Source organism: Panicum virgatum, chromosome 9K (genome assembly GCF_016808335.1).
Source record: "Panicum virgatum strain AP13 chromosome 9K, P.virgatum_v5, whole genome shotgun sequence".
Lineage (NCBI taxonomy): Eukaryota > Viridiplantae > Streptophyta > Magnoliopsida > Poales > Poaceae > Panicum > Panicum virgatum.
In genome coordinates, this window is record NC_053144.1 from 51,172,774 (window position 1) to 51,196,340 (window position 23,567).

Here is a 23,567-nt window from a genome sequence, read left to right on the forward strand (position 1 = left end):
AAAAGAGGCCTGCATCTGTACTGTACATGCAAGCTATCAGATCAACCACCTTCCAAACATCTCCTGGTATCGTGGTAGTAACAATGGTAACATTAAAACATAAAAAACTGTGACACATGTAGCTCGAACAAATGCGATGGTAATTTTTGTAACTATCACATGAAGTTACAGTTCCTCAAAAGGGCGATGCTGTTGCTATCCTAAAAAAGCTGCATCAGCTCCTTGCAATCCTGAGCCCCAGGTTAACGCTTGGTGCTGGTGCGGCATTCTGCCCACAAATTGCTCCCCAATTCAGGCTCTGGCAGGTCCTCCTCTACTGCAAGCAATGCTATTTTGCTAAATCTGCAGTTAAGTCGTAGCCTCTCCATTCAGCACAGGTCCGTTGTATGTAGACTTGTCACTTAATTCTCATCAGCTTCAGGCCAACCGAGTGAATCATTAGGAGATGCATAGGAGCTCAAAAACAAGTAATCTAGAGATAAGACACCTTGAAATTAAGCATTTTGTTTTCTAGACCATGTATATAGGCTGTGGTAGAAGGTTTCTTTTTTAAGAAAGAATAGTGGCTTGTATTCCTCCAAATCTTAAAAGGGTGGAATATATAGATTCTATACATGAACCTCTAGGTGGGCATCTATACATGGGCTCACATATACACCAACACCCCCTGCAGTCTGAACTACCGGCGCAGCAGTGTTCAAGACTGGATAACAAGAAAGCCAACCCCCCCAGTCTGAACTACCGGCACAGCGGTGTTCAAGACTGGATAACAAGAAAGCCAACACCCCCTCGCAGTCTGAACTATCGGCGCAGCGGTGTTCAAAACTGGACAAGAAGAGAGTACAAATAGAGTATAAAGGGTAAATACCCCCACCCCCGCAGGCACAACTAGCCACCGGCTACGTTGAGGCTAGAGCGAAACTCCGAGAAGATCGAGGAGGATAATCCCTTGGTGAAGATGTCATAAACTGGGAGGTAGTCGGGACATGGAGTACCCGAACATCGCCGATGGCGACTCTGTCACGCACAAAGTGTAGGTCGATCTCCACATGCTTCGTCCGCTGATGCTGGACGGGGTTGGTGGCGAGACACACGGCGCTGACGTTGTCGCAGTAGACGAGCGTGCTCTTGGTGAGCGGGTTGTGGAGCTCCGCCAAGAACTGTCGTAGCCAGGATGCCTCCACCACGCCGTTAGTGACAGCCCGGTACTCCACCTCAGCACTGGAGCGGGAGACAACCGGCTGCCGCTTGGACGACCAGGAGACCAGGTTGCCGCCCAGGAAGACGGCGTAGCCGGAAGTGGAGCGACGAGTGTCCGGGCAGCCAACCCAGTCAGCGTCGGTGTAAACCACCAGCTCAGCAGAGAACGAGCGGTGAAGCACCAGGCCGAGGTCTACAGTGCCACGGACGTAGCGGAGGAGACGCTTCAGCGCAGTAAGGTGTGACTCCCGGGGATCATGCATATGGAGAAAGACCTGCTGAACAGCGTAGGTGAGGTCCGGCCTGGTGAAGGTGAGGTACTGCAAAACACCAGCCAGACTCCGGTTGGCAGTAGGATCAACCACCAAATCACCCAGATCAGCAGACAGCTTCGCCTGTGAAGCGTCCCCTCGTAAGAGAAGACTTAAATGTGATACAAAGCACCAGTCCCAGGAGGCTGATGCCACATTTATTACATCAGATGGTTCAAAACCATACAAACCTTGGAGGGCACTCGATACAGATGATAATAATAATTAACCAAGCTACGACGTAACACCAGACCGCAAACCACATGGGGTCTACCACGGGCTCTGAGTACTGCGACAGCGGAGGCATCTCAACAGGGCCGGTTCCACAGGCAAGGTTGGGTGTAGGACGATAACCCTACTCGGCGTCGTCTGGTACGAAGTCAGGGTCTTCTTCTGTAAAAAGTAAGAGTGGGGTGAGTACAAACGTACTCAGCAAGTCCAACCACACCCACGGAGGGGGTTATAACAGAATAATATGCATAGGTAAATCAAGGATAAGGTTACGGTTTAATTTGCAGAAAAACGACATTTTATGCAGGGGTTTATTTTACGGAAAACCTTTTAGAAATCAGTTTTTGCAGTAACACAGAGTTCAGGTTTTAAAACTGCTACCGGACTCCCCGTCCGTCGTAGCACACGGCACAACTGCCGGAACCAATTCCAAAACAACTCACACCAGCCCATCCCAAAGAAACACTAGTTATGTGACCACACCATAACTCGCCCAATACCGTGGGCACGGACTATTCGAATAGATTCTTAACTCTGCAGAGGTGTGCAACTTTACCCACAAGTAGGATACCACAACTCGAACACCGTCGTGTCGGTGTAGATCCCAACATAGCCATTACCCACCATAGCTAAGCCTGACTAGCCATCACGGGATGCACCAAGGGGTCATTGACCATTCACTTAGGTATAATCGGGCATAAGCCACTCGGGGCTTATCCCTTTTCCTTAGTTACCCGTTGCTCTCAGCTCTCCTGATGGCTACCACACCAACTAGTGGGATTTATGCTACGCCGTTGCCCATTCAACGGTCGAGTGGTTTGCACGATAGTGGAGTTAGGTGAGATGACACACCAACTCGGTCCTTAGACACGACAAGATGGATATCTCCCTTCTTTGCCCTGCCACACAGGCATAAGCACACCAGTCGGCAATTCACACAGAAATGCCGTCCATCCCGTCCATACTCATCTTTCGAAAATCCACGTTTTATCCCTTCCCACACGCACACATTTTCTTTATCAAATAAATTATGTTATGAGTAAAGTCCTAAACGTTCTAATATCGATTAACGTCCAAGCAGAATCAGACATTAATCTAGGTGGTCAAGGAATGGTCATCACAAATCAAGGGGTGGCTATCCAACCGTGTTTTCATGCAAGTAAAACATATACAACTTTTTAAAACAGGCCATTGGGTTGCGTTTATAGAAAACTAGGACAGAAACATGCATCAAAGGATGGGATTGAACTTGCCGTCTTCAAAGCCTTCGGGGAAGTCTTGTCCTTCGGGCTCGGGGTCGCGGAACTGGTCTTCGTTCTCCTGCTCACAATACGGCTCGTTGACGGGCTCTCCTTCGGTCACTCCGTGGTCTACAGCGCACACAAACAAACACACAATCAATACACAGAAAAAGTAAAGATCTGACGTCGAGCTCGGTTCGGAAACACATGAAATATAGAGCTTAGAGTATTATTTTTGAATGGTTTCTGAATGGTACGGCCAAAACTGAGTTAAGAGAAGCGTGGTAAAATTTTAGGTTAATCCGGGGTCGTTTGATGCATGAAATGATAGGTCAAAGCAGTGTTCAAGGTCTAAACAGGGGTCCAGGGACCTAATTGTAATTAAGATTAAGTAGGCAGGGGCTTGGTTTATATTTTAAAAATTATTTGGGTTACTCAGGGGTTTATTTGTAATTATGTTTATACGGAAGGAGGGTTTATTTTGAAATAAGGTAAAGGCAGGGTTTATTTTGCAAATTGGTTAAAGAGGGGGGGACTCTTAACCAAATAAGAGGGAAAGGAGGGGGCTTGGGGCAAATTTGCCCCCTTCTTCCTCCTCCCTCCACGCTGGAAAACAGGGGAGGCCGCCCAGGGCCTCGGCGGCGCTCGGCCGGCGGCCCTGGGCCTCGGGGATGGCCGGGGCGAGGGGGAAACGAGGGAGGGCGACGTGGGAGAATGATTCCCCCCTCCGATTTGGGAAAATGGTGGCCCGCAGAGGCGGCTCCACGGCGGCGGGTGGCGGTAGGCGGTGCCGAGCATGGGGGCGGCGCCACAGAGCTTGGGCTAGAGCGTAGCGGGGGAGGGTGCTCCGCGATGGTCAGTGGCGGCAAAGGCGAGCGGCGGCGCTGGAGGTGGCAGTGGGGCGCTGGGCTCGGAAGAAGCCGTGCGGCGGTGGCGGTGGAGCTCGGGAAGGGCTCTGCGGGGTCTTTTATAGGCGGCCAAGGCGGTGGCGGTGGGAGCGGGTGCTGGCCGGCGGGGCAAGCTTGCAGGCAGCGTTTAATGGCGCGGGGCGGCGAGGTTCACCACGGTGATGCGACGGCACGGCGCGGGGGCACTGGTGGGGCGTCAACGGTGTGCGAAAGCCGAGCGGCGAGGCGACGTGACACCTCGGGCGACCGCCGCAGGTGGCGCTGTGCCGTGGTCGACGCCGCTGTGCCACGTCAACGGTGGTCGGCCGTGTGGCGCACGCGGACCGGGGGCACGGCGCGCGGGCGAGCGGGGCCGGACGGCGGGGCGCAGCGCGCACAGGGGGGCACGGCGCGTACTGGTGCGGCCAGGCGGCCGTGGCGTGGCGGGCGCGGTCGGCGCGCCGTGCGCGCGGGTGCCTGCGGAGGGGAGCCCGGAGCGCGGGATAGGGAGCGGGGCGGTGGCGAGCGACGAGGCGCTCGGGCTGGTGCGCCGAGCAGCTGCTGCGCGCGCGCGCGAGGGGGAGCGGGGCAGGGCAGGCCGGGCGGCGCACGGGAGCAGAGAGGGAGGAGGCCGAGTGCGCGGGGTAGGAGGAGAGAGGGAAAGGGAAGGAGAGGGAAAGGAAAAGAAAATGGGAAAAAGAAAAGAAAAAAAAGGAAAAAGGAGGGGAGAGAAATAAAGAGAGAAAGAGAAAGAGGGGCGGGTGCGTCGGCGCCGATCACGGCCGCGGTCGGCCACGCGTGGCGCCCGGGCGCGCGGGTCGAGGGGAAACAGGGTGCTGGATACGGGTGTCGGGTCTTTGGGGAATCGAAAGACCTGGCGGAACAGGGAAGTTCCCGGAAAAACTGGGGTTAGGGTTTCAAGGAGGGATCTCGAGCTCAACGACAAAGCAAAATTTTAGCGCATGATTTATTTTAGTAAATTTTCGGGATGTTACAAACCTACCCCACTTAAAATGAATCTCGTCCTCGAGATTCGACTAGTTCCTAAATAGATGGGGAAATTTCTTCTTCAGAGCATCTTCGCGTTCCCACGTAGCTTCTTTTACTCCGTGTCTGCTCCACTGAACTCTGCAAATTCGTACTTCGGAGTTTCTGGTCCTCCTGGTGACGGTGTCTAGAATCTTGACCGGTATTTCCTGATATCGCAGGTCTGGCTGCAGATCTATTGTTTCAACCGGCACATGCTCCACTTCGGGTATCCTCAAACACCTTCTCAACTGCGAGACATGGAACACTGGGTGTATATCCGACATTTCTTCTGGTAGCTCCAAATGGTATGCCACTGCTCCAACTTTCTTCAGAACTCGGTATGGTCCAATATACCGAGGGGCCAATTTTCCTTGTACCTGAAATCTTCGGGTTCCTCGAATGGGTGATACCTTGAGATACACAAAATCTCCTGGGTTGAAACTTATTTCGCGTCTCTTCTTGTCGGCGTAGCTCTTTTGTCGGGACTGGGCTGCTTTCAGCTTTTCTCTAATCTCGGCAACTCTTTCTTCTGCTTCTTTTATGAGTGCGGGGCCGACTAGGGCACGTTCCCCAACTTCTGACCACATCAGAGGGGTTCTGCATTTTCTTCCGTAGAGGGCTTCAAACGGTGACATGCCCAAGCTTGCTTGGTACCCGTTGTTGTATGAGAACTCGGCATAGGGTAAGCTTTGTTCCCAATCTTTGCCATAAGTGAGGACACACGCTCTCAGCATGTCTTCCATAATCTGATTCACCCTTTCTGTCTGACCATCTGTCTGTGGGTGATAAGCGGAGCTAAAGTCCAGCTTGGTGCCCATAGCTTTATGCAAACTTTTCCAAAATCTAGAGGTGAACTGGGTCCCTCTATCTGAAACAATTCGGCTGGGCACACCATGCAACTTCACTATGTTTTCCACATAGAGCTTGGCTAGCTTCTCTCCGCCGTAATTGGTCCGTACGGGTATGAAGTGAGCTGATTTAGTAAGCCGATCCACTATTACCCATATGGAATCGTATCCTTTCTGGGTTCTGGGCAAGCCCACTACAAAATCCATTCCTACTTCATCCCATTTCCAAACCGGAATGGGTAGGGGTTGCAACAATCCTGCCGGCTTCTGGTGTTCAGCTTTGATTCTCTGGCAAGTATCGCAATGGGCGACGAATCGTGCAATATCTGCCTTCATCCCATTCCACCAATATTTCTGTTTTAAGTCCATATACATTTTGGTGGATCCTGGGTGGATGGAGTAGGCTGAGTTGTGGGCTTCATCCATGATTATCTGCCTGAAATCTCCTTTCTAGGACACACAAATTCTGTCTTTATACCACAACGTTCCCTTATTATCAACTCGAAAGTCTGGGTCCTTATTTTCTCCGGTTTGCCTCCGGATTTCCATCAGTCCCTTGTCCGATTTTTGGGCTTTCCTGATTCTTTCTTCTAGAGTGGATTGAACGTTCAGCACTTGGCTGGAACCTCGAGGGACAATGTGCACATTTAATCGTGCCATTTCCTCTCGTAAATGGTCATTCTTGGGCCCGTAGGATTTCCGACTTAGGGCATCGGCTACTACATTGGCTTTACCTGGGTGATAATGAATTTCCAAATTATAATCTTTGACTAATTCCAGCCATCTTCTCTGCCTCAGGTTTAGGTCTGGTTGGGTGAAGATATACTTCAGACTTTTATGATCGGTAAAGATTTCGCACTTATTTCCAATTAAATAGTGCCTCCAGATCTTAAGTGCGTGCACTACGGCTGCAAGCTCCAAATCATGAGTCGGGTAATTTTGCTCATGAGTCCTGAGCTGACGGGAAGCATATGCCACGACTTTCCCATCTTGCATCAGCACACAACCCAATCCTTGTCGGGACGCATCACAATAGATGACAAAATCCCGATGAATATCCGGCAGGGTTAGCACTGGGGCTGTCGTCAATCTTCGCTTCAACTCCTGGAAACTTCTTTCACACGACTCCGTCCAGGTGAATTTCTTCTCTTTCTTGAGCAGCTCTGTCATGGGCCGGGCTATCTTAGAAAATCCCTCAATAAATCTCCGATAGTACCCAGCTAATCCGAGGAAACTCCTGATCTCACTGACATTGGTTGGTTGCTGCCAGTTGGATACCGCTTCGACCTTCTCGGGGTCTACTGCCACTCCTTCTGCGGTCAAAATATGACCAAGGAAGGCTACTTTCTCCAGCCAGAACTCACACTTGCTGAACTTGGCGTATAGCCTATGCATTCTCAGTTTTTCCAAAACTACCCTCAGGTGTTGCTCGTGCTCCTGAATACTCTTCGAGTAAATAAGTATGTCGTCAATGAAGACTACGACAAACTTATCTAACTCATCCATAAATACTTTGTTCATGAGGTTCATGAAATAGGCAGGTGCATTTGTCAGTCCAAAGGACATCACCGTAAACTCAAATTGCCCATAACGGGTGACAAAGGCTGTTTTCGGGATGTCGCTCTCCCTGATCTTGAGCTGAAAATAGCCGGACCTTAGGTCAATCTTGGAAAAGTACTTAGCTCCTTTTAACTGATCAAAGAGATCATCGATCCTGGGAAGGGGGGTACTTATTTTTTATAGTGACTTCATTTAGTGCCCGGTAGTCTACACACAACCTCATACTTCCGTCCTTCTTCTTGACGAATAGAACCGGGGCTCCCCAAGGTGACGAACTTGGCCTGATGAAGCCAATTCGTTGTAGTTCCTCTAGTTGTTTCTTTAACTCTGCCAGCTCGGAGGCTGCCATCCTATAGGGTCTTTTGGCTATGGGGGCGGTTCCAGGAACAAGATCAATGACAAATTCTATGTCTCTATCTGGTGGCATACCGGGAAGTTCTTCGGGAAAGACATCGGGGTATTCATTCACTACAGGGACTTCTTCCAAGGTCTTGGTTTCCATACTGAATACCATCGGGTTCGCTCCACTTTCCCGGGTGTGACAGGTCACTCGGACTCCCTCTGGGTTTGTTAGATGTACTACCTTGTCCGTACAACCTATGAGGCCATTGTGTTTGCTTAGCCAGTCCATCCCGAGGATCACATGTATCCCTTCTGACTTAAGTACTACTAGGTCTGCTAGAAACTCTACCCCACTTAAATTGATCCTTACCCGTAGACAACCCAGTTGACACCTGATGTCTCCTCCGGGCGTCCGGTTTAATAGGGGTGTTTTTAGTAGTACTGTAGGTATTTTATGTTTCTCCACAAAACTCGAGGATATAAATGAGTGTGATGCTCCGGAATCAAACAGTACTGTTGCAAGAGTTGAGCTGACTAGGTACTCACCGAGTACTACGCCCTGGGCTCCTTGAGCTTCCTGTGCGTCGATGTGGTTGACGCGGGCTCGTCCGAAAGACTGCTGGGGTTGCCTCTGCTGGCTGTTGTTGTTGGTGTTGTTATTGCCGCGGAGGGGCACTCGGTTGGCACCGGTCAGAACTGGTTTGGGTCCGTTCACTGTGTTAGAGAAAGCCGAAGTAGCAGGCTTGTTCTTGGCATAGGGGCAGTCGGCGATGAAGTGACCCGTCTCACGGCAGTTGAAGCAGGCTCTCACGTTGCTGTTGTTGTTGGTGACCTGGCTCGCATTATTCTGTGAGGCCCTCATGGTGTTCTGGCTTCTGGGCTGTGTGTGAGGGGCCCGTGGTCCTGTCACTTGAGACTGAGTTTTGTACTGCATTGGGGCTTGGGACCTTAGTGCGTTGTAGCTGAGACTTCTGGTCTTCTGAAAACGATCCTGCTGGCGAGACTTACTCTCCAGGAACTTGCGCTTGTTCTCTTTCCTTTCATCAATCTTAGCCTTCTCGGTGAGGATTGCCCTGTTCATCAAGGTGTTGAAATCAGGATAGATCTGAGGAGTGAGCAGGGTCCTGAGTTCTGGGTTTAGTCCCTTCTTGAACATATCCTGCTTCTTTTCGTCGTCGTTCACTTCATCTGGCGCATATCGAGACAGCTCCATAAACTGGTGAGTATATTCTTCCACCGACATACTCCCCTGCTGAAGTGCGCGGAACTCATCTGCCTTGCGCTTCATGGTGGCCGAGGGGATGTGATAACGGCGGAACTCCCTCACGAATTCATTCCAGGTGATGGTGGAGGCATCTCTGGCAGCAGCGCAGTAATTCTCCCACCAGGCTAAGGCAGTCCCGGTGAGTTGATGTGCAGCCAGAAGAACTTTATCTCGATCCTGGCACCCAAATGGCTCGAGCTTCCTCTGGATCACGCGGAGCCAGTCATCTGCATCCAAGGGGTTGCTGGATCCGGCAAAAGTGGGTGGCTTGGCCCTCAGAAAAGCTGTCAGCTTGTCATTAAAGGTCTGCTCTCGTGGCTGCCTGTTCACTAGAGCATTGGCCAGTGTCTCCAGTATGAGAGTCTGGTTATGGATTACTTGTGCCAGGTCCACGAAGGGTGGTGGTGGTGGTGGCAGCTGTGCACCAAGATTTTCTCCTCTGCCCTGACTCACTTCTTGTTCTTCCTGAGGATGGTTTTGCCCGTCAGGGTGTACTCCTGCATCAGCGGCTGCAGGGTCCCTGACGCGGGAGGCCCTTGTGATGCTCCGGGAAACCATCTGCAGAACGAGTGGATTGGGACTAAGATTAGGTGATGTTTAAGTTGTTTAAGTCGTATTTTTGAAAAGGCAGTATCTATTTACTGCCGGCAAGCACACAATCAACAAGCAATCATCACAAACAACAAGCACAAGCAACTTTATTACAGCAAGGGTGGTACAACAAGGGGCAAGGCCAAACGCGTACTACACGACCGGGTACACAACTACAAAAGAAAAGGGGCACAGATCTTCTTCGGACCACACGGCTTCATCCCTTGACGGTCGCTAGCACTTTATGCTGACTCATCGGCTTGAGTGGGTTCCTCCCTCGGAAAGGAACTCACGACCTCCGGGGAAATGAGTGGTCCCGGTTCGCCATCCTCTAGACCTCCGTTTTCCCGGGGTTGCGTTGCGGCTTCTCTTGCGGCGGCGGCCGTAGACCTTCCAGGATTCTCGGGTGGGGCTAGTGGGTTTCCAACGAGTGGTCCCCATCCTATGACGGGCATTCCGAGCAGAACATGGTCTTCTCCTATTGCCGGGACTGGGGTTCCACTACTAGCCCATTCTTGCATACGCCGGTCTCGGGCTTGCCTGAGGCTCTCCTGAGCAACTGCTTCACTGCTGACCGCTGCTGCGGCTCTTGCCTCGGCTTGGACTGCTCGGATCTGCTGCAGTCTTAGCGCGAGCTCTGCTTGCTTGGCTCGATGGGTCTGTTCCCTCAGCAAGTTGGCTTGCTCATCAAAGATCTGATCCAAGGAGGCTAGGTAGGTAGCTACTTGGTACAAGAGGACTTCTTCATGGCGGCGCCGTTCCAGGCTTCTCATTCGAGCTTCCCAAACTGGTGTCCTGATGGCTGATGGGAAGAACCTCATTGGTGTGGGGGTGAGGTGTCCTTCGAAAATCCGGCACAGATAACGAAGTGCTTTTCTGACGGCTAGGGGATAGGTGTCCTGGTGCCTAAACCCTGTAGCAGGCACTCGCCATGACTGGATGTCGGGGTAGCGGTCACTTCTGGCAATGACTAGGATCACCCTGCAGCGGAGCGGTCACTTCTGAATGGTACGGCCAAAACTGAGTTAAGAGAAGCGTGGTAAAATTTTAGGTTAATCCGGGGTCGTTTGACGCATGAAATGATAGGTCAAAGCAGTGTTCAAGGTCTAAACAGGGGTCCAGGGACCTAATTGTAATTAAGATTAAGTAGGCAGGGGCTTGGTTTATATTTTAAAAATTATTTGGGTTACTCAGGGGTTTATTTGTAATTATGTTTATACGGAAGGAGGGTTTATTTTGAAATAAGGTAAAGGCAGGGTTTATTTTGCAAATTGGTTAAAGAGGGGGGCTCTTAACCAAATAAGAGGGAAAGGAGGGGGCTTGGGGCAAATTTGCCCCCTTCTTCCTCCTCCCTCCACGCTGGAAAACAGGGGAGGCCGCCCAGGGCCTCGGCGGCGCTCGGCCGGCGGCCCTGGGCCTCGGGGATGGCCGGGGCGAGGGGGAAACGAGGGAGGGCGACGTGGAAGAATGATTCCCCCCTCCGATTTGGGAAAATGGTGGCCCGCAGAGGCGGCTCCACGGCGGCGGGTGGCGGTAGGCGGTGGCGAGCATGGGGGCGGCACCACAGAGCGCGGCGGCGGTCGAGAAGTGAGGGGAAATGGAGAAGGGATTGAGAAGGCCCGAGTGCCCTACCTGGCTTGGGCTAGAGCGCAGCGGGGGAGGGTGCTCCGCGATGGTCAGCGGCGGCAAAGGCTAGCGGCGGCGCTGGAGGTGGCAGTGGGGCGCTGGGCTCGGAAGAAGCCGTGCGGCGGTGGCGGTGGAGCTCGGGAAGGGCTCTGCGGGGTCTTTTATAGGCGGCCAAGGCGGTGGCGGTGGGAGCGGGTGCTGGCCGGCGGGGCAAGCTTGCAGGCAGCGTTTAATGGCGCGGGGCGGCGAGGTTCACCACGGTGATGCGACGGCACGGCGCGGGGGCACTGGTGGGGCATCAACAGTGTGCGAAAGCCGAGCGGCGAGGCGACGTGACACCTCGGGCGACCGCCGTAGGCGGCGCTGTGCCGTGGTCGACGCCGCTGTGCCGCGTCAACAGTGGTCGGCCGTGTGGCGCGCGCGGACCGGGGGCACGGCGCGCGGGCGAGCGGGGCCGGACGGCGGGGCGCAGCGCGCACAGGGGGCACGGCGCGTACTGGTGCGGCCAGGCGGCCGTGGCGTGGCGGGCGCGGTCGGCGCGCCGTGCGCGCGGGTGCCTGCGGAGTGGAGCCCGGAACGCGGGATAGGGAGCGGGGCGGTGGCGAGCGGCGCGGCGCTCGGGCTGGTGCGCCGAGCAGCTGCTGCGCGCGCGCGAGGGGGAGCGGGGCAGGGCAGGCCGGGCGGCGCACGGGAGCAGAGAGGGAGGAGGCCGAGTGCGCGGGGTAGGAGGAGAGAGGGAAAGGGAAGGAGAGGGAAAGGAAAAGAAAATGGGAAAAAGAAAAGAAAAGAAAAAGGGAAAAGGAGGGGAGAGAAATAAAGAGAGAAAGAGAAAGAGGGGCGGGCGCGTCGGCGCCGATCGCGGCCGCGGTCGGCCACGCGTGGCGCCCGGGCGCGCGGGTCGAGGGGAAACAGGGTGCTGGATACGGGTGTCGGGTCTTTGGGGAATCGAAAGACCTGGCGGAACAGGGAAGTTCCCGGAAAAACTGGGGTTAGGGTTTCAAGGAGGGATCTCGAGCTCAACGACAAAGCAAAATTTTAGCGCATGATTTATTTTAGTAAATTTTCGGGATGTTACAGCCTGAGTGTCGACAGGAGTGGAACAGGGCTTGCAATCAGTCATCCCAGCCCGCTCCAGAATATCGAGTGCGTACTGCCGCTGGTGAAGGAGAAGACCAGACGGGCGAGGCTCAACAGTGATGCCCAAGAAGTGGTGGAGCTGACCCAGATCCTTCATAGCAAACTCCTGTTGCAGAGAGGAGATGACACTCTGAAGCAACTGCTGACTGGAGGCTGTGAGCACAATATCATCGACATAGAGCAGCAGATATGCAGTCTCATCCTCACGGCGGTAGATGAAGAAAGACGTGTCAGACTTGGCCTCGGTGAACCCAATGTCAGCAAGAACGTGGCGAACCGAGAGTACCAACCCCGAGGAGCCTGCTTCAGACCGTAGAGAGACTTGTTAAGTCGGCAGACCATATCCGGATGACTCGAGTCCACAAATCCCGCTGACTGAGAGCAGTAAACAGTCTCTGACAGAGTGCCGTGAAGAAACACATTCTTCGCGTCCAGTTGGTGCACAGGCCAAGAGCGCGAGAGCGCAAGCGAGAGGACCGTGCGCACAGTAAAAGGCTTCACCACTGGGCTGAAGGTCTCATCATAATCCACACCAGGTCACTGAGTGAACCCCCGGAGAACCCAGCAAGCCTTGTAGCGCTCCAGTGTGCCATCAGCCCGACACTTATGCGTCCAGATCCACTTGCCAGTCACCACATTGCAACCAGACGGACGCGGCACGAGGTCCCATGTCTGGTTGGCAAGAAGAGTTGTGTACTCCTCTTCCATCGCGCGACGCCAGTGAGGATCCGCCAAGGCGTTGCGGGTAGAGGAGGGTACCGGAGAGACCAGCGGCTCTCCCTCGGTGGCGGATAGAGTCGCGATCTGAGACACCATCCGCCGAGTCACCATGGGATGGATATGCCGAGGATCCCGATGGACGACGGACGGGTGGTACACCGCCGGCTCGGCTCGAGAGGGAGCCGGTGGAGGCGGCGGTGACGATGGCTCTGGTGTAGGCGTCGCAGGAGCGTCCGAAGCAGGAGGCGGCGCCGGTGTTGTCACCGAACGACGCCAGTACACCTGCACCGGCTCAGCGTACCGCGGCGTCGAACGACGTCGGTACACCTGCACCGGCTGAGCGTGCCGCGCAGGTGCAGGGGAAGGCACCGGGGCCACGCGTGGCGCAGCAGGAGACACCGGGGCCGCGCGTGGCGCAGCAGGAGACACTGGGTCAGCGCGCGGCACGACCGGAGGTCCAAGGGCCGTGCGTGGCGCGACTGCGGGCACCGGGGCCGCACGTGGCGCAGCAGGGATCACCGGAAGCGGCGCCGGTGTCCTGGAAAAACCTGCAGGGAAAGGACGGACAGGAAAAGGTGGCTGAACCGCCGGGTCAGTCGGAAACAAAGACTCCAGCTCGGGGTCAGGAGAAGGTGTGGAGGAGGTGGAGTAGGGGAAATCCGACTCGTCAAAGACGACGTGTCGGGAGATCAGGACGCGGCGAGAGGTGAGGTCAAAGCACCGGTACCCCTTGTGGTCAGGGGAGTAACCAAGAAACACACAACGAGTCGAGCGGGGCGCCAGCTTGTGAGGAGCAGTGGCGGAGGTGTTAGGGTAACACGCACACCTAAAGACCCGAAGGTGGTCGTAGCGAGGAGGGGTACCGAAAAGAGCGTGGTGTGGAGTGGGAGCAGGAGAAGCAGTGGACGGAAGATGGTTGAGCAAGTAGGTGGCGGTGTAGAGGCTCTCAGCCCAGAAGCGCGGGGCAGAGAGGCCTGGATCACATGGGCCTCTAGACATTGGCTCACATATACACCAACACTCTTAGTTCAGTTTGTTGAGCTTGTGTTACAGGTAGCAAAACTTATACAAAAGAATGCCAATTTAAAACGAACCAACTGAATAAACAACTGAATAAACAAGATAACACGATGCTAGCTATCTGTATGAGCAGTACCCAGCACCATCAAGGCCAAAAACCCCAATCAAGTCCAATAAAAATTATAAATTATAATTGTTTTTTTTCTGTTTCTGGATCAAGTAGTTCTGCATTGCATTTACTGTTTTACCTGGCTCCCATATAATTCAACAGCATAGTTCGATGCAAACAAGATCAGGGGCGAGAGTTAGACCTAATAGGTATTCCATTCCCTGGAGAGTTAGACCTAATAGTTTCACTCTGTGCAAGACAAAGCTAAAGAATATTGCAAAATTTTAACTCCCAAGACATCTGAGGTAAAAAAACTGCAGCATCGAAATACTTCCATAAAATTTTGATTAGAATTATTTCTTAGTCACTAGAAATCTTTATGCTAATATCTAGGGCCTGTCAGGCACGAATACTAGCTAGAACTGCATTAATACAATACCAAGCAAAGAATTGGTGGAAGTTCAGTTCTTATTTTGTCTGGCAATATCTAACACAGCCATCAGCTACTGCTAGATTGTCTTAAAAGAAATTTAAGGGGCTGCAATAAGTTTAATCCCACCACATTACTACTAGTACTATATTCTAATCCAAGTTAATGTTTTCATGTACCATTTTGGTTAGTGTTAAGAGCATGATGATGGTGTCGCTCTGGATTCTCATCAAAACTAACCAAAGGTCAAGAGTCATGGTTTACTTGAATAGTGGTACTGGGAAACTAGATTTCAGTATGGCAACAGCGTTAAAGCATATGCCTGCATACTCATAAGCCAAATGTACCTGGCCAGCCTCCCGGTCTACTTCTGCCACCATTACTGCTCCGATCCCCAAGACCCCAAGTGTGGTTGCAATATGGGTGCATGGTGCTACTAGTATCAGTATGTGAGTATGTAAACGAGGTGAATGGCCAGCGCAAGCACACGCATCAAGCTTGAGATAAACTAATCTGATGCGTCAAGTGAAATCCAGATGTACATGTAATTACCTATACGAGCAGGCGCCGCCGTCCGGGCGGTGGAGAAGCACCTGCAGACGTTCCACCACTGGGAGAGGAAGAAGCTGCCGTCGTTCCTCGACTGGTTCGGCTGGTGCACCTGGGACGCCTTCTACACCGACGTCACCGCCGACGGCGTCAAGCGCGGCTCCAGAGGTATGCCGGCATGTTCTGTTCACCGGCGAGATTAATTCCTCCTCCACCTGCTCTGCTCGATCTTGTCCTCCTAATGAATCGATGAATCCTCCTGCAGCCTGGCCGAGGGCGGCGCGCCGCCGCGGTTCCTCATGATTGACGACGGCTGGCAGCAGATCGCCGCGGTTCCTCAAACTTCAAGTCGACGGTGGTGCCGAAGCTAGGTCCATCCACCTGCGGCTCCTGCGATGGGGGTGTACAGAGGCCTACAACACCTCCCCCGTAGATCTTGGAAGAGGAAGGGAGCGAGCCGTTGAGGAAGAGGAAGGAGTGATGTAGAGGAGATGGAGATGTGAGGTGGAAGAGGAGTACCTCGATTTGTGGACGTCGGAGGAGGGGAGGTGCGGCGGTGGCGATGGAGACGGCGGCGGTGTCGTGCCTTCAGCTTTCTCGCGGGATCTCGATCTGTTTTCTCCACCCAGTCACCCACCCCGTCCCAACTCGCAAGTGCAGCCCACCCCGCCCTAATCCATTGGCCTCTAAACCCGTTACTACCCACACAAACGGATCCCTATTTAAAAACCCGCCCTAAAATCCCCATCTGACCCGCCCCACTAGCAGGACTATTCATAAGCGCGCTGAATGCCCAAAGTAAAACTGCTGCTGGTTGGACCCAAGCGTTGATTTTGTTTGCTAGCATTGCCATGCCAGCCCACAGATTGGCTTAGTGCTAATGATAAGACGCTTCATAAAGAGAGGTCTCGATTGAGTGAGGTGAGCCAGCTTGGAAATTGGCATCCGAAAAGGACACGAGCCAGAGGAGGCGCACGTGGGATCGCACCAGTGATCACTGAGCACACCCGGAACCCAAAATATCAGAGGAGAGGGGGCCTCTCCTTCCTGGTCGCCACGACAGGATAAACATCCCCCAAAGCAGACCGCGACCAGGCACCAAACAACCGCAGCGAGGCAAACCAAACCGCTCCTCACTCTCCTCTAGCTCCCCAGCAGCAGCAGGAGCTCGCAAGCAAGCAAGGCAAGGCAGCGCACGGCGGCCATGAGCGTGGTGATCCTGGACGGCTCGACGGTGCGCGCCTTCGTGGCGGACGAGGCGGCGTTCGCGCGCAGCGTGGACGCGCGCTTCGCGGCGCTGGACGCCAACGGCGACGGCGTGCTGTCGCGCACCGAGCTCCGGCGCGCGCTCGAGTCGTTCCGCCTCCTCGACGGCGGCGGCTTCGGGTCCGCCGCGCCGGCGCCGCTCCCCGCCGAGGTCGCCGCGCTCTACGACGCCGTCTTTGAGCAGTTCGACGCCGACCACAGCGGCGCCGTCGACCGCGCCGAGTTCCGCGACGAGATGCGCCGCATCATGCTCGCCGTCGCCGAGGGGCTTGGCTCGCAGCCGCTCCAAGTCGCCGTCGACGACGAGGGCGGCAGCTTCCTGCTCGAGGCCGCCGAGCACGAGGCCGCCGCGATCGCCGCCAAGGTCGACGCCGAGCGCAAGGCCGAGGCCGACGCCGCCAATAAGTGACGCGTGCCGCGTGGGGGCGGTGCCGGTGGGTGACCCGTAACCTTGTGCTCTGGCTCTGCGCTGCTCGCTGTACTGCTTCTAGATGTTGGTGTGCTTGGACGTGTCAGCCGTTGCGCTGCTACACGTGTACGTTAACAGAAAACCGGCCGGCGGTGGCGCTCCTCCTCCTGCTGCTGCTGCTGGTGGGAAATGAGAGTTTTATTCTACTGTACTTTAGTAACTTGTGAACGGAATAAAACGGCTTCCAAGTCTCGGATGTAACTTGGCGGCAACTTTGTCCATCATTACCGCGTCTCTAAAAAAACAGTTACCGCGTCTCAAATTTTATTCTATCTGTTCGGGCTGGTCCGATTTCAGCTGATTCAACAATATTTAGTTGGCATTTAAAAAAACAATATTTAGTTGGTCTGATTTGAGCTGATTCAACAATATTTAGTGAAAGAATAAACCGAACTGAAATTATTGCTGCCCGCCGACCTGCGACTGCGACTCCGCGAGTGATATGATCCCGAGGGCCACGCCACCACCTCGCTCGCCGCTCGGACCGGGCCGGGCCGCGAGTGATCTGGGATGGGCCGGGCCGATAGAGGCCGAAACAGCTCAAGGACCCAAACCTGGTGCCTGGTGGAACCCCTCAAAAAACAAACAAACAAACAAACCAACCAACCAACCTGGTCGATTGCGACACGAACACGCTAGCAACGGATTCACATTTGACAGTTTCATGGTCCAGCAGTCTGATGGATATAAGAGCAGATTCTTCCAAACAAACCATGGTTACATTACTTGGTACATCAAGAAACACAAGATTAACATCTGCATCCACACAACATTATCAACAAGTGGAACCTCAGTGATTTAGTTGCAACAGGATACAAACGAGTTGATCTGAGACAAGCTCTACTCCACTCCATGTCAAACTGAAAGCGGACTATTAATTATTAGATACTTCATAAGCCAAGGATGAATTGCCACGGGCACACGGGGAGTGCGCCAGTGATGGCACCACCACCGCAACAGTGTGAGGCGGGTTCACCTCACGACGGGGTGCGGCGGTGGACACCATGGACAGCCATTTTTTCACCGCCGTTCTCTGCGCGGAAGTTCATGCCGGGGAGGAAACTAGTAGATGAGAAGCTGATGTGCTCGTGATGAGCCACCATGCCACCCCCGTTTGAAACACTTGAGATACCAGAGCTTGTTGAAGACGAGTGAGATGCGCTGTTTTCAGAGCATAGATTGTTCCTGCAGAGGGCCATCTTGCCCGCCCCACCAGTTGGAGTCTGAAGTGAAGGCAGAGCCTTCTGCTGCTGCTGCTGCTCCTGGAGCTCCTTTTTGTTAAGGAAACGACCTCCTGGTCCACGGACTCGCTTCATTGCATGACGATGTCGAGATTCATGAAGATACGGCTGGGAAGAGAAGAAAATTTTCATTCCCAGTGATGTATCCCAGGAAAATGTCCTAAATGGATAATAGATTGCTAAACCGAGTTGGCCAAGTATAATCATGAGTGGAAGAAACAAATGTGGCATAACTAAGGTAAAATAAACAGCGCACTAGAAACTAATATAATTAATATAAGTGCTTACTGTATCCAACTTAATTTTCCATGGCTGTAAAATGCTGACTGATGCTTTCATAAACGAAATGCTATATTTAACTGAATAGAATAATTTTTGTGGCAAAGGTCCTAGTCTGATGGTTACTACAGTTATTTTGGATATACATGAATGCACAAACCATTTGAAATTGTACTAACTGCCAAGTTTCTGGCTACTAAAGTATACACATGGTAATGCTGGTGTTCATCAAGGAAGCTCAAGGGCACAAACCCACAACACCAAGGGAAAGAGTGGAGTAGAGAAGACATTCTAGAATGGTTGTTTACAAGGTAATAATGGATATCTTGAATTATGCTAGAAAATCTTTGGGCATGCCAGTTCCACATACACTATGAGCAGACTCAATAGGTTTCTTATATGGTAAAACGAAGGTATGAATCTATTAATTGCACTGGACTGACTCTGATTGATAACTGTCTGAATATGATCATGGAAAGTGTACTAACTAGTTTCATAAGTCATCCCAAACTGTGCAAAACCATGAAGGTGCAAACCTGAAATGCTTTAGGCTTACCTTCCGACCTTTCACCAGTTTATTCTGAGCCTCCAATTTTGCACGCATTTGACGCCTCCTGAGTATAGCATGGTATTGCTTTGCATTGACAAATATGGGCTCTTCTGCTGCAGGTTCAATAGGCAATGGTACCCTCGAGTTTGCTGCAACATTAATTTGGGGATGAACCTGCATGATAACATATAAGATTCCACACAGAATATTCAAATGTTTGTGTTTTGCTTATAAACTACAAGGAAAATGGCAAGGAAAACAGCTTCATATTCTCATGGGTTATCTTATTATTATTCTATTAACCAAGCTATCTTTTACAGTAAAACCTAAAATCCAACTTGTTTGGGCACTTTCCATTTTCATTTGAAACCCAAAAGCAGGACAGTGCTTGGGCAATAAAAATAGCAAAGCACAAGTGAAACAGGCAGATCATGTTTGCTATGCAAGTTTACTATGTTAATCAGTGTATACATCGATAGTACTGAAGAACTATAAATCATAGAGAAAACTGACAATTGCATTTGAAGTGTATCCTGTCAAGGCCCCGCAATAATACGGATCAGCGGTATAAGAAGCACAAGCCTGGAAGGCAGATGTGGGTAAGTGGAACATAAATTCTAAGAATAACAAAAGCACTGAAGAATTAATGGTCAATTAGCTTACAAAAGGCTGGCTGTGGTCAAACTTTTGAGTGGAGAAAGCAACTTCTGGGTTCCCAAAGGACAATATAGTTTTCACCATGCCCTGGTCCCGCTTTCCGCAACTATCATTGTTGTCTGAGGGGGAGAACGAATCTGTTATACAATAATTGATGCAGTAGAGCTCTATGGACAGTCTTGCTATCCACTGGTAGCGATAGAAGTTATTAAATGATTTTTCATAACTCAAATAATCGATTGCCTAGCTGATTTAGCATTATCGACTATCACCAATATATATCCTGATATCTGAATAATACATAGGCTTCTTAATCTGAGATAAAGGTAAAGAAGGGTTAATTGGATTCATGCCATCGTAATTGTCAAGTTTTAGAGATATGGCACTACAGTTCAGATGTAGTCATATCCATCAGGTTCCTTCACCTCCTCAAACTTTCTGTTTTGGAACAGCAGAAGCTATAATACAATAATTGATCAGCGCGTGATAAGTACTTGGTTTGGTGCATCATGCACATAGTACATTTGGCTTTGAAGTATTGTTAGGATACCATTGAGCCTATCAAATCTTGGATCAAGATAAGGGAAATGAACAAGCTACCAATGCAGCCGAATACATTTCCAGGGGATTTGGGCTAGAGTGGACTACGAACCAGCTGGACTTTCAGACACATACCACACTTTGCTTCACAAACTCACATTGTAACCAATTATTTCTTATAAAGAACAATTCTTGCAAGTACACCAAAGAACTTAGTTATATCTTTTAAAGCTCTAAAATTTCCCACCAAGGTGAAGTGCAGAATCAAAACTCCAGGAACATCAATAGATCCAACAACGCAACAAATAAAGTTAAAAAAAAGAATGGCATTTTAATGCAGCATACCTAGAATGATCTAGCAGCAACTACAAGATTCTGATTAAAACATAAATACATCAGAGAGAAAAATGGTGATGCATATTTATAAACAATGGTGATACATACATATTTGAAAGTAGAAACTAGAAAACTAATTTCATTGTGGAATACAATGGCAGAGTCAAAGTGAGAACCCATGCTGTGCACATTTTTAAAAGAATGGCCGGGACTGAAACACAACTCCATACTCGAGAAAAACTGAAACACAACTCATAATTGTAACTTACTCTTGAAGCTTACAACTCAAATGCGACCAAAATAATCATAATTTAAATCAAATCTGGTTTGAGGACAGCTTTAATACTTTACTCAAAAATCTTTTGGCGGGGGGGGGGGGGACTCAAATTAGTTAGAAAAATAGGTTTTTAGAAATGTATCGCGTTTACAGAAATGCTTTACCAGATTGCGTTGGTGTGTGTTGTCTGTTGAGGCTGCTGTCACTCACTGTGGATAAGTCTTGGCGAGACTGCTCAGATTTTGTTGATGAGGAGTCTTTATCAGAATTGCTATGAATTAACTGCTTCATTGAATAACCATTCCCAGACAGGAAATCCTATTTCACAAAAGTGGATTATTATCCACTATTGTATGCCATGTAACTCAGGATACAATACAATACTAAACCAAACTTCTACTTACATAGTTTTGCATGGTATGGAATGGATCACCATCCATTTCTTGCAGAAGCATTTTGTTACCAGATGGCATCATTCAAGCTCAAGAAACATTTTGCTCTTCCTGCTTTGAGCAATAGAAAACATATGGAGATTGGAGAACAAATTGCTAACACAAACAATAATAGATCAGCTGAACTGACAGTTATACACACAACAGCGCCGAAGTAACAGGTATGGAAGGTTGAGTTTGGTTATTCATTCTGTACCAACATGACCAGCATTAAATAGCACAAACACCAAAATACAGTAAGATTAATAGTTGAACATGATAGAAAAATAAATAAATAAATGGAAGGAACATTTCGATGTATCAATCATTTCATTAGCAAATAGTTTTTAATCTGTCAGCATTGTAATTATTTAGTTTAATGGAAAATCTGCAAGCTAATCAAAGAAGAAGAGTAACAGTGCACGCAACTGCAGGTCCAGAGTAGAACACAGCATATCACCTCAAGTTTACCAAGAATTTGCTATTGGGGATATTTCAATATACTCAGTATGAAAAGAATCGACCTATATTTCAACTGACAAACACTGTACTTCCTTCAGGTCTACTTTCAGACTACCATTAGATTCGTTAGAATTATTAATTCAAATTAATCTCTAATTTGTACTATCTTCCCGACATAAGATTTTGTTTAATAGTCCATGTATTGGAGACCTATCATCAACCAGGGAATAGCAACAGAAATTCCACAGTAATCTGAGATAATAACTCAAAGCAGAACATATTTGTCACAAATCACGTAAATCTATCGTCTATGATGCCAAAGCAATTTTTATTCTATTCCTCCGTCCTTTCACTATATTTTTATATCATATTGTCTGATAGCAACATAACGCAACTAAATCTGAAAAAATACTGAAGACCAGTACAGCCCACCCAAATTTAGCTTAAAGTTCTCGCAAAAAAATAGCTCAAAAAAGCAGTAAGTCAGCGAAGGTGAAGGCGAGAGTTCCATACATGCTTTAACACCCTGGAGGACTCGTGTTACTGGTTCGTTGCCGAACCAAGAAAGAAAGAGTGGACCAAGAGAACGTGCTCCCCAACAAATAATTCACAGATAATTGCCAAAGATCCAGCTGCAAGAATAAATGAGTAGATCGAAAGGGGAGCAAGAATAAGCAAGAACCAATTCAACAAGAACAAGGCACCGGAAGCTTGACTGCTGGAGACCAACGCAATCCACTATAGGAAAGATTCACCGGCTAGAAACAGCAAATTCGAGGCGACTAAAGAGGAAGCAGAAGTGAAGTACCTCTCCGTCCTCGCGTCAATCGACTCCCCTTCTTTCTTTCTTTCTCCTCCCCTCCTGGGAAGATTAAATGGCGCTACTGCGGAAGCATGACGAGGCCCCTTTCCCCGCAGCCAAATATGCATTCCTTGTATAGGGTCTGTTTAGATGAAACAAAAAAAATCGTGTTGTAATTTTACTAATTTTAAGTACTAAATGAAATTTATTTATAAAATTTTTTAGACAGATAGATTGTAAATCGCGAGATGAATCTAATGATGCTAATTAATTCATAATTAATTAATAATTAGCGGATGGTTACTATAGCATTACTATTGCAAAACATGAATTAAGTAGGCTCATTAGATTCGTCTCGCGATTTACATGCCATCTATGTAAAAAATTTTATAAATAGATTTCATTTAGTACTCCATGCATATGTCGAAATATTTGATGTGACGATTTTTTTATATTTGTGGAAAACATTCGATGCAAGCTAATTAATCCATGTCTTGTCTACTGCGTTCTTCTCTTTCTTTTTCTGATTTTGGGGTTAAACAATATGATCTGTCACACTCAACACTATCACACATCATCCATCTAAATAATCCTTACGCGTACCCAGCATAGGAGCATTATATGGTGCCTGTTGCATAGATTATATCATAAGTTTAATATTCAGTTTAGTTTTAAAAAAAAACATTCAGTTTACAATATTAGACTCGATGTTTAGAACTTTAGATCTAATAATATTATAGTAAATGTATAGGATTGCTATCGCTATCATGGTTCAAAGAGCTATTGATTGTGTTTGGTTCACCTTCTTTTATCATGAGAGAATATTTATGTAGCTTAACACATGGTTATGAGTTAATTCGAGTTGGGGTGGTGGATGCAAAGTCATTGCTTAACCATTTTTAACCAAAACAAACCTAGAAACAAGTTGTCTTGCATTAGTAGTTCAAATATATGTGTGAACTAAAATAACAACCCACTTCTTTTTTCTAATAAAATGTGAAATGTTGTCAAAAGAATTTGTTGATAAAAGCTCCATTCAATTGTCGTGGAAAACTTATTGTAAAAGAATATATTAACCATCTAAAATTAAATGAGGGCATATAGCTCTATTCACAATCAAATAGTGACAGTGCAATAAGCTTGTGAGAATTAGGTATGAACA

At 49.8% G+C, this 23,567-nt stretch overlaps 2 protein-coding genes and 1 long non-coding RNA gene across 8 annotated transcripts; 1 reads left to right on the forward strand and 2 right to left on the reverse strand.

Annotated features, from left to right (window-relative positions):
• Window positions 1–14: 14 nt before the first annotated feature.
• LOC120652079 lies at window positions 15–15,774 on the reverse strand. Its single transcript, XR_005666452.1, has 3 exons — window positions 15,615–15,774; window positions 15,099–15,530; window positions 15–415 (listed from the first exon to the last, which is right to left on the reverse strand). It is a non-coding gene; the product is annotated as an uncharacterized LOC120652079 (long non-coding RNA).
• Window positions 15,775–16,016: 242 nt separating this feature from the next.
• Window positions 16,017–17,092, forward strand: LOC120652078. The gene has a single exon (XM_039929782.1). It carries the CDS (start codon window positions 16,300–16,302, stop codon window positions 16,768–16,770), a length of 471 nt encoding a protein of 156 aa, XP_039785716.1. The 5' UTR covers window positions 16,017–16,299; the 3' UTR covers window positions 16,771–17,092.
• A 398-nt stretch (window positions 17,093–17,490) lies between these two features.
• LOC120652080 (nuclear transcription factor Y subunit A-7-like) lies at window positions 17,491–22,575 on the reverse strand. 6 transcript variants are annotated; one of them, XM_039929786.1, is made up of 8 exons: window positions 22,412–22,571; window positions 22,117–22,235; window positions 21,115–21,213; window positions 20,875–21,028; window positions 19,564–19,676; window positions 19,414–19,482; window positions 18,907–19,074; window positions 17,491–18,179 (listed from the first exon to the last, which is right to left on the reverse strand). In XM_039929786.1, exons 3-8 carry the CDS (start codon window positions 21,184–21,186, stop codon window positions 17,808–17,810), a joined length of 948 nt encoding a protein of 315 aa, XP_039785720.1. In that variant the 5' UTR covers window positions 21,187–21,213; window positions 22,117–22,235; window positions 22,412–22,571; the 3' UTR covers window positions 17,491–17,807. The 6 variants fall into 6 exon arrangements, with proteins under 6 accessions (XP_039785720.1, XP_039785718.1, XP_039785717.1 ...); XM_039929784.1 differs by having other exon boundaries at window positions 21,115–21,216; window positions 22,412–22,570; XM_039929783.1 differs by lacking the exon at window positions 22,117–22,235 and having other exon boundaries at window positions 22,412–22,575.
• Between the last annotated feature and the right edge of the window lie 992 nt (window positions 22,576–23,567).

Excerpts from the sequence above, each read along its gene's own strand:
- LOC120652078 (XM_039929782.1), top strand. The coding sequence starts at position 16,300 with ATGAGCGTGGTGATCCTGGACGGCTCGACGGTGCGCGCCTTCGTGGCG.
- LOC120652080 (XM_039929783.1), bottom strand. The coding sequence starts at position 21,186 with ATGATGCCATCTGGTAACAAAATGCTTCTGCAAGAAATGGATGGTGAT. Across the intron at positions 21,029-21,114 it reads TCCATACCATGCAAAACTAT|GATTTCCTGTCTGGGAATGG; the intron begins GTAAGTAGAAGT and ends TTTGTGAAATAG. Across the intron at positions 19,677-20,874 it reads ACACACACCAACGCAATCTG|ACAACAATGATAGTTGCGGA; the intron begins GTAAAGCATTTC and ends TCTCCCCCTCAG.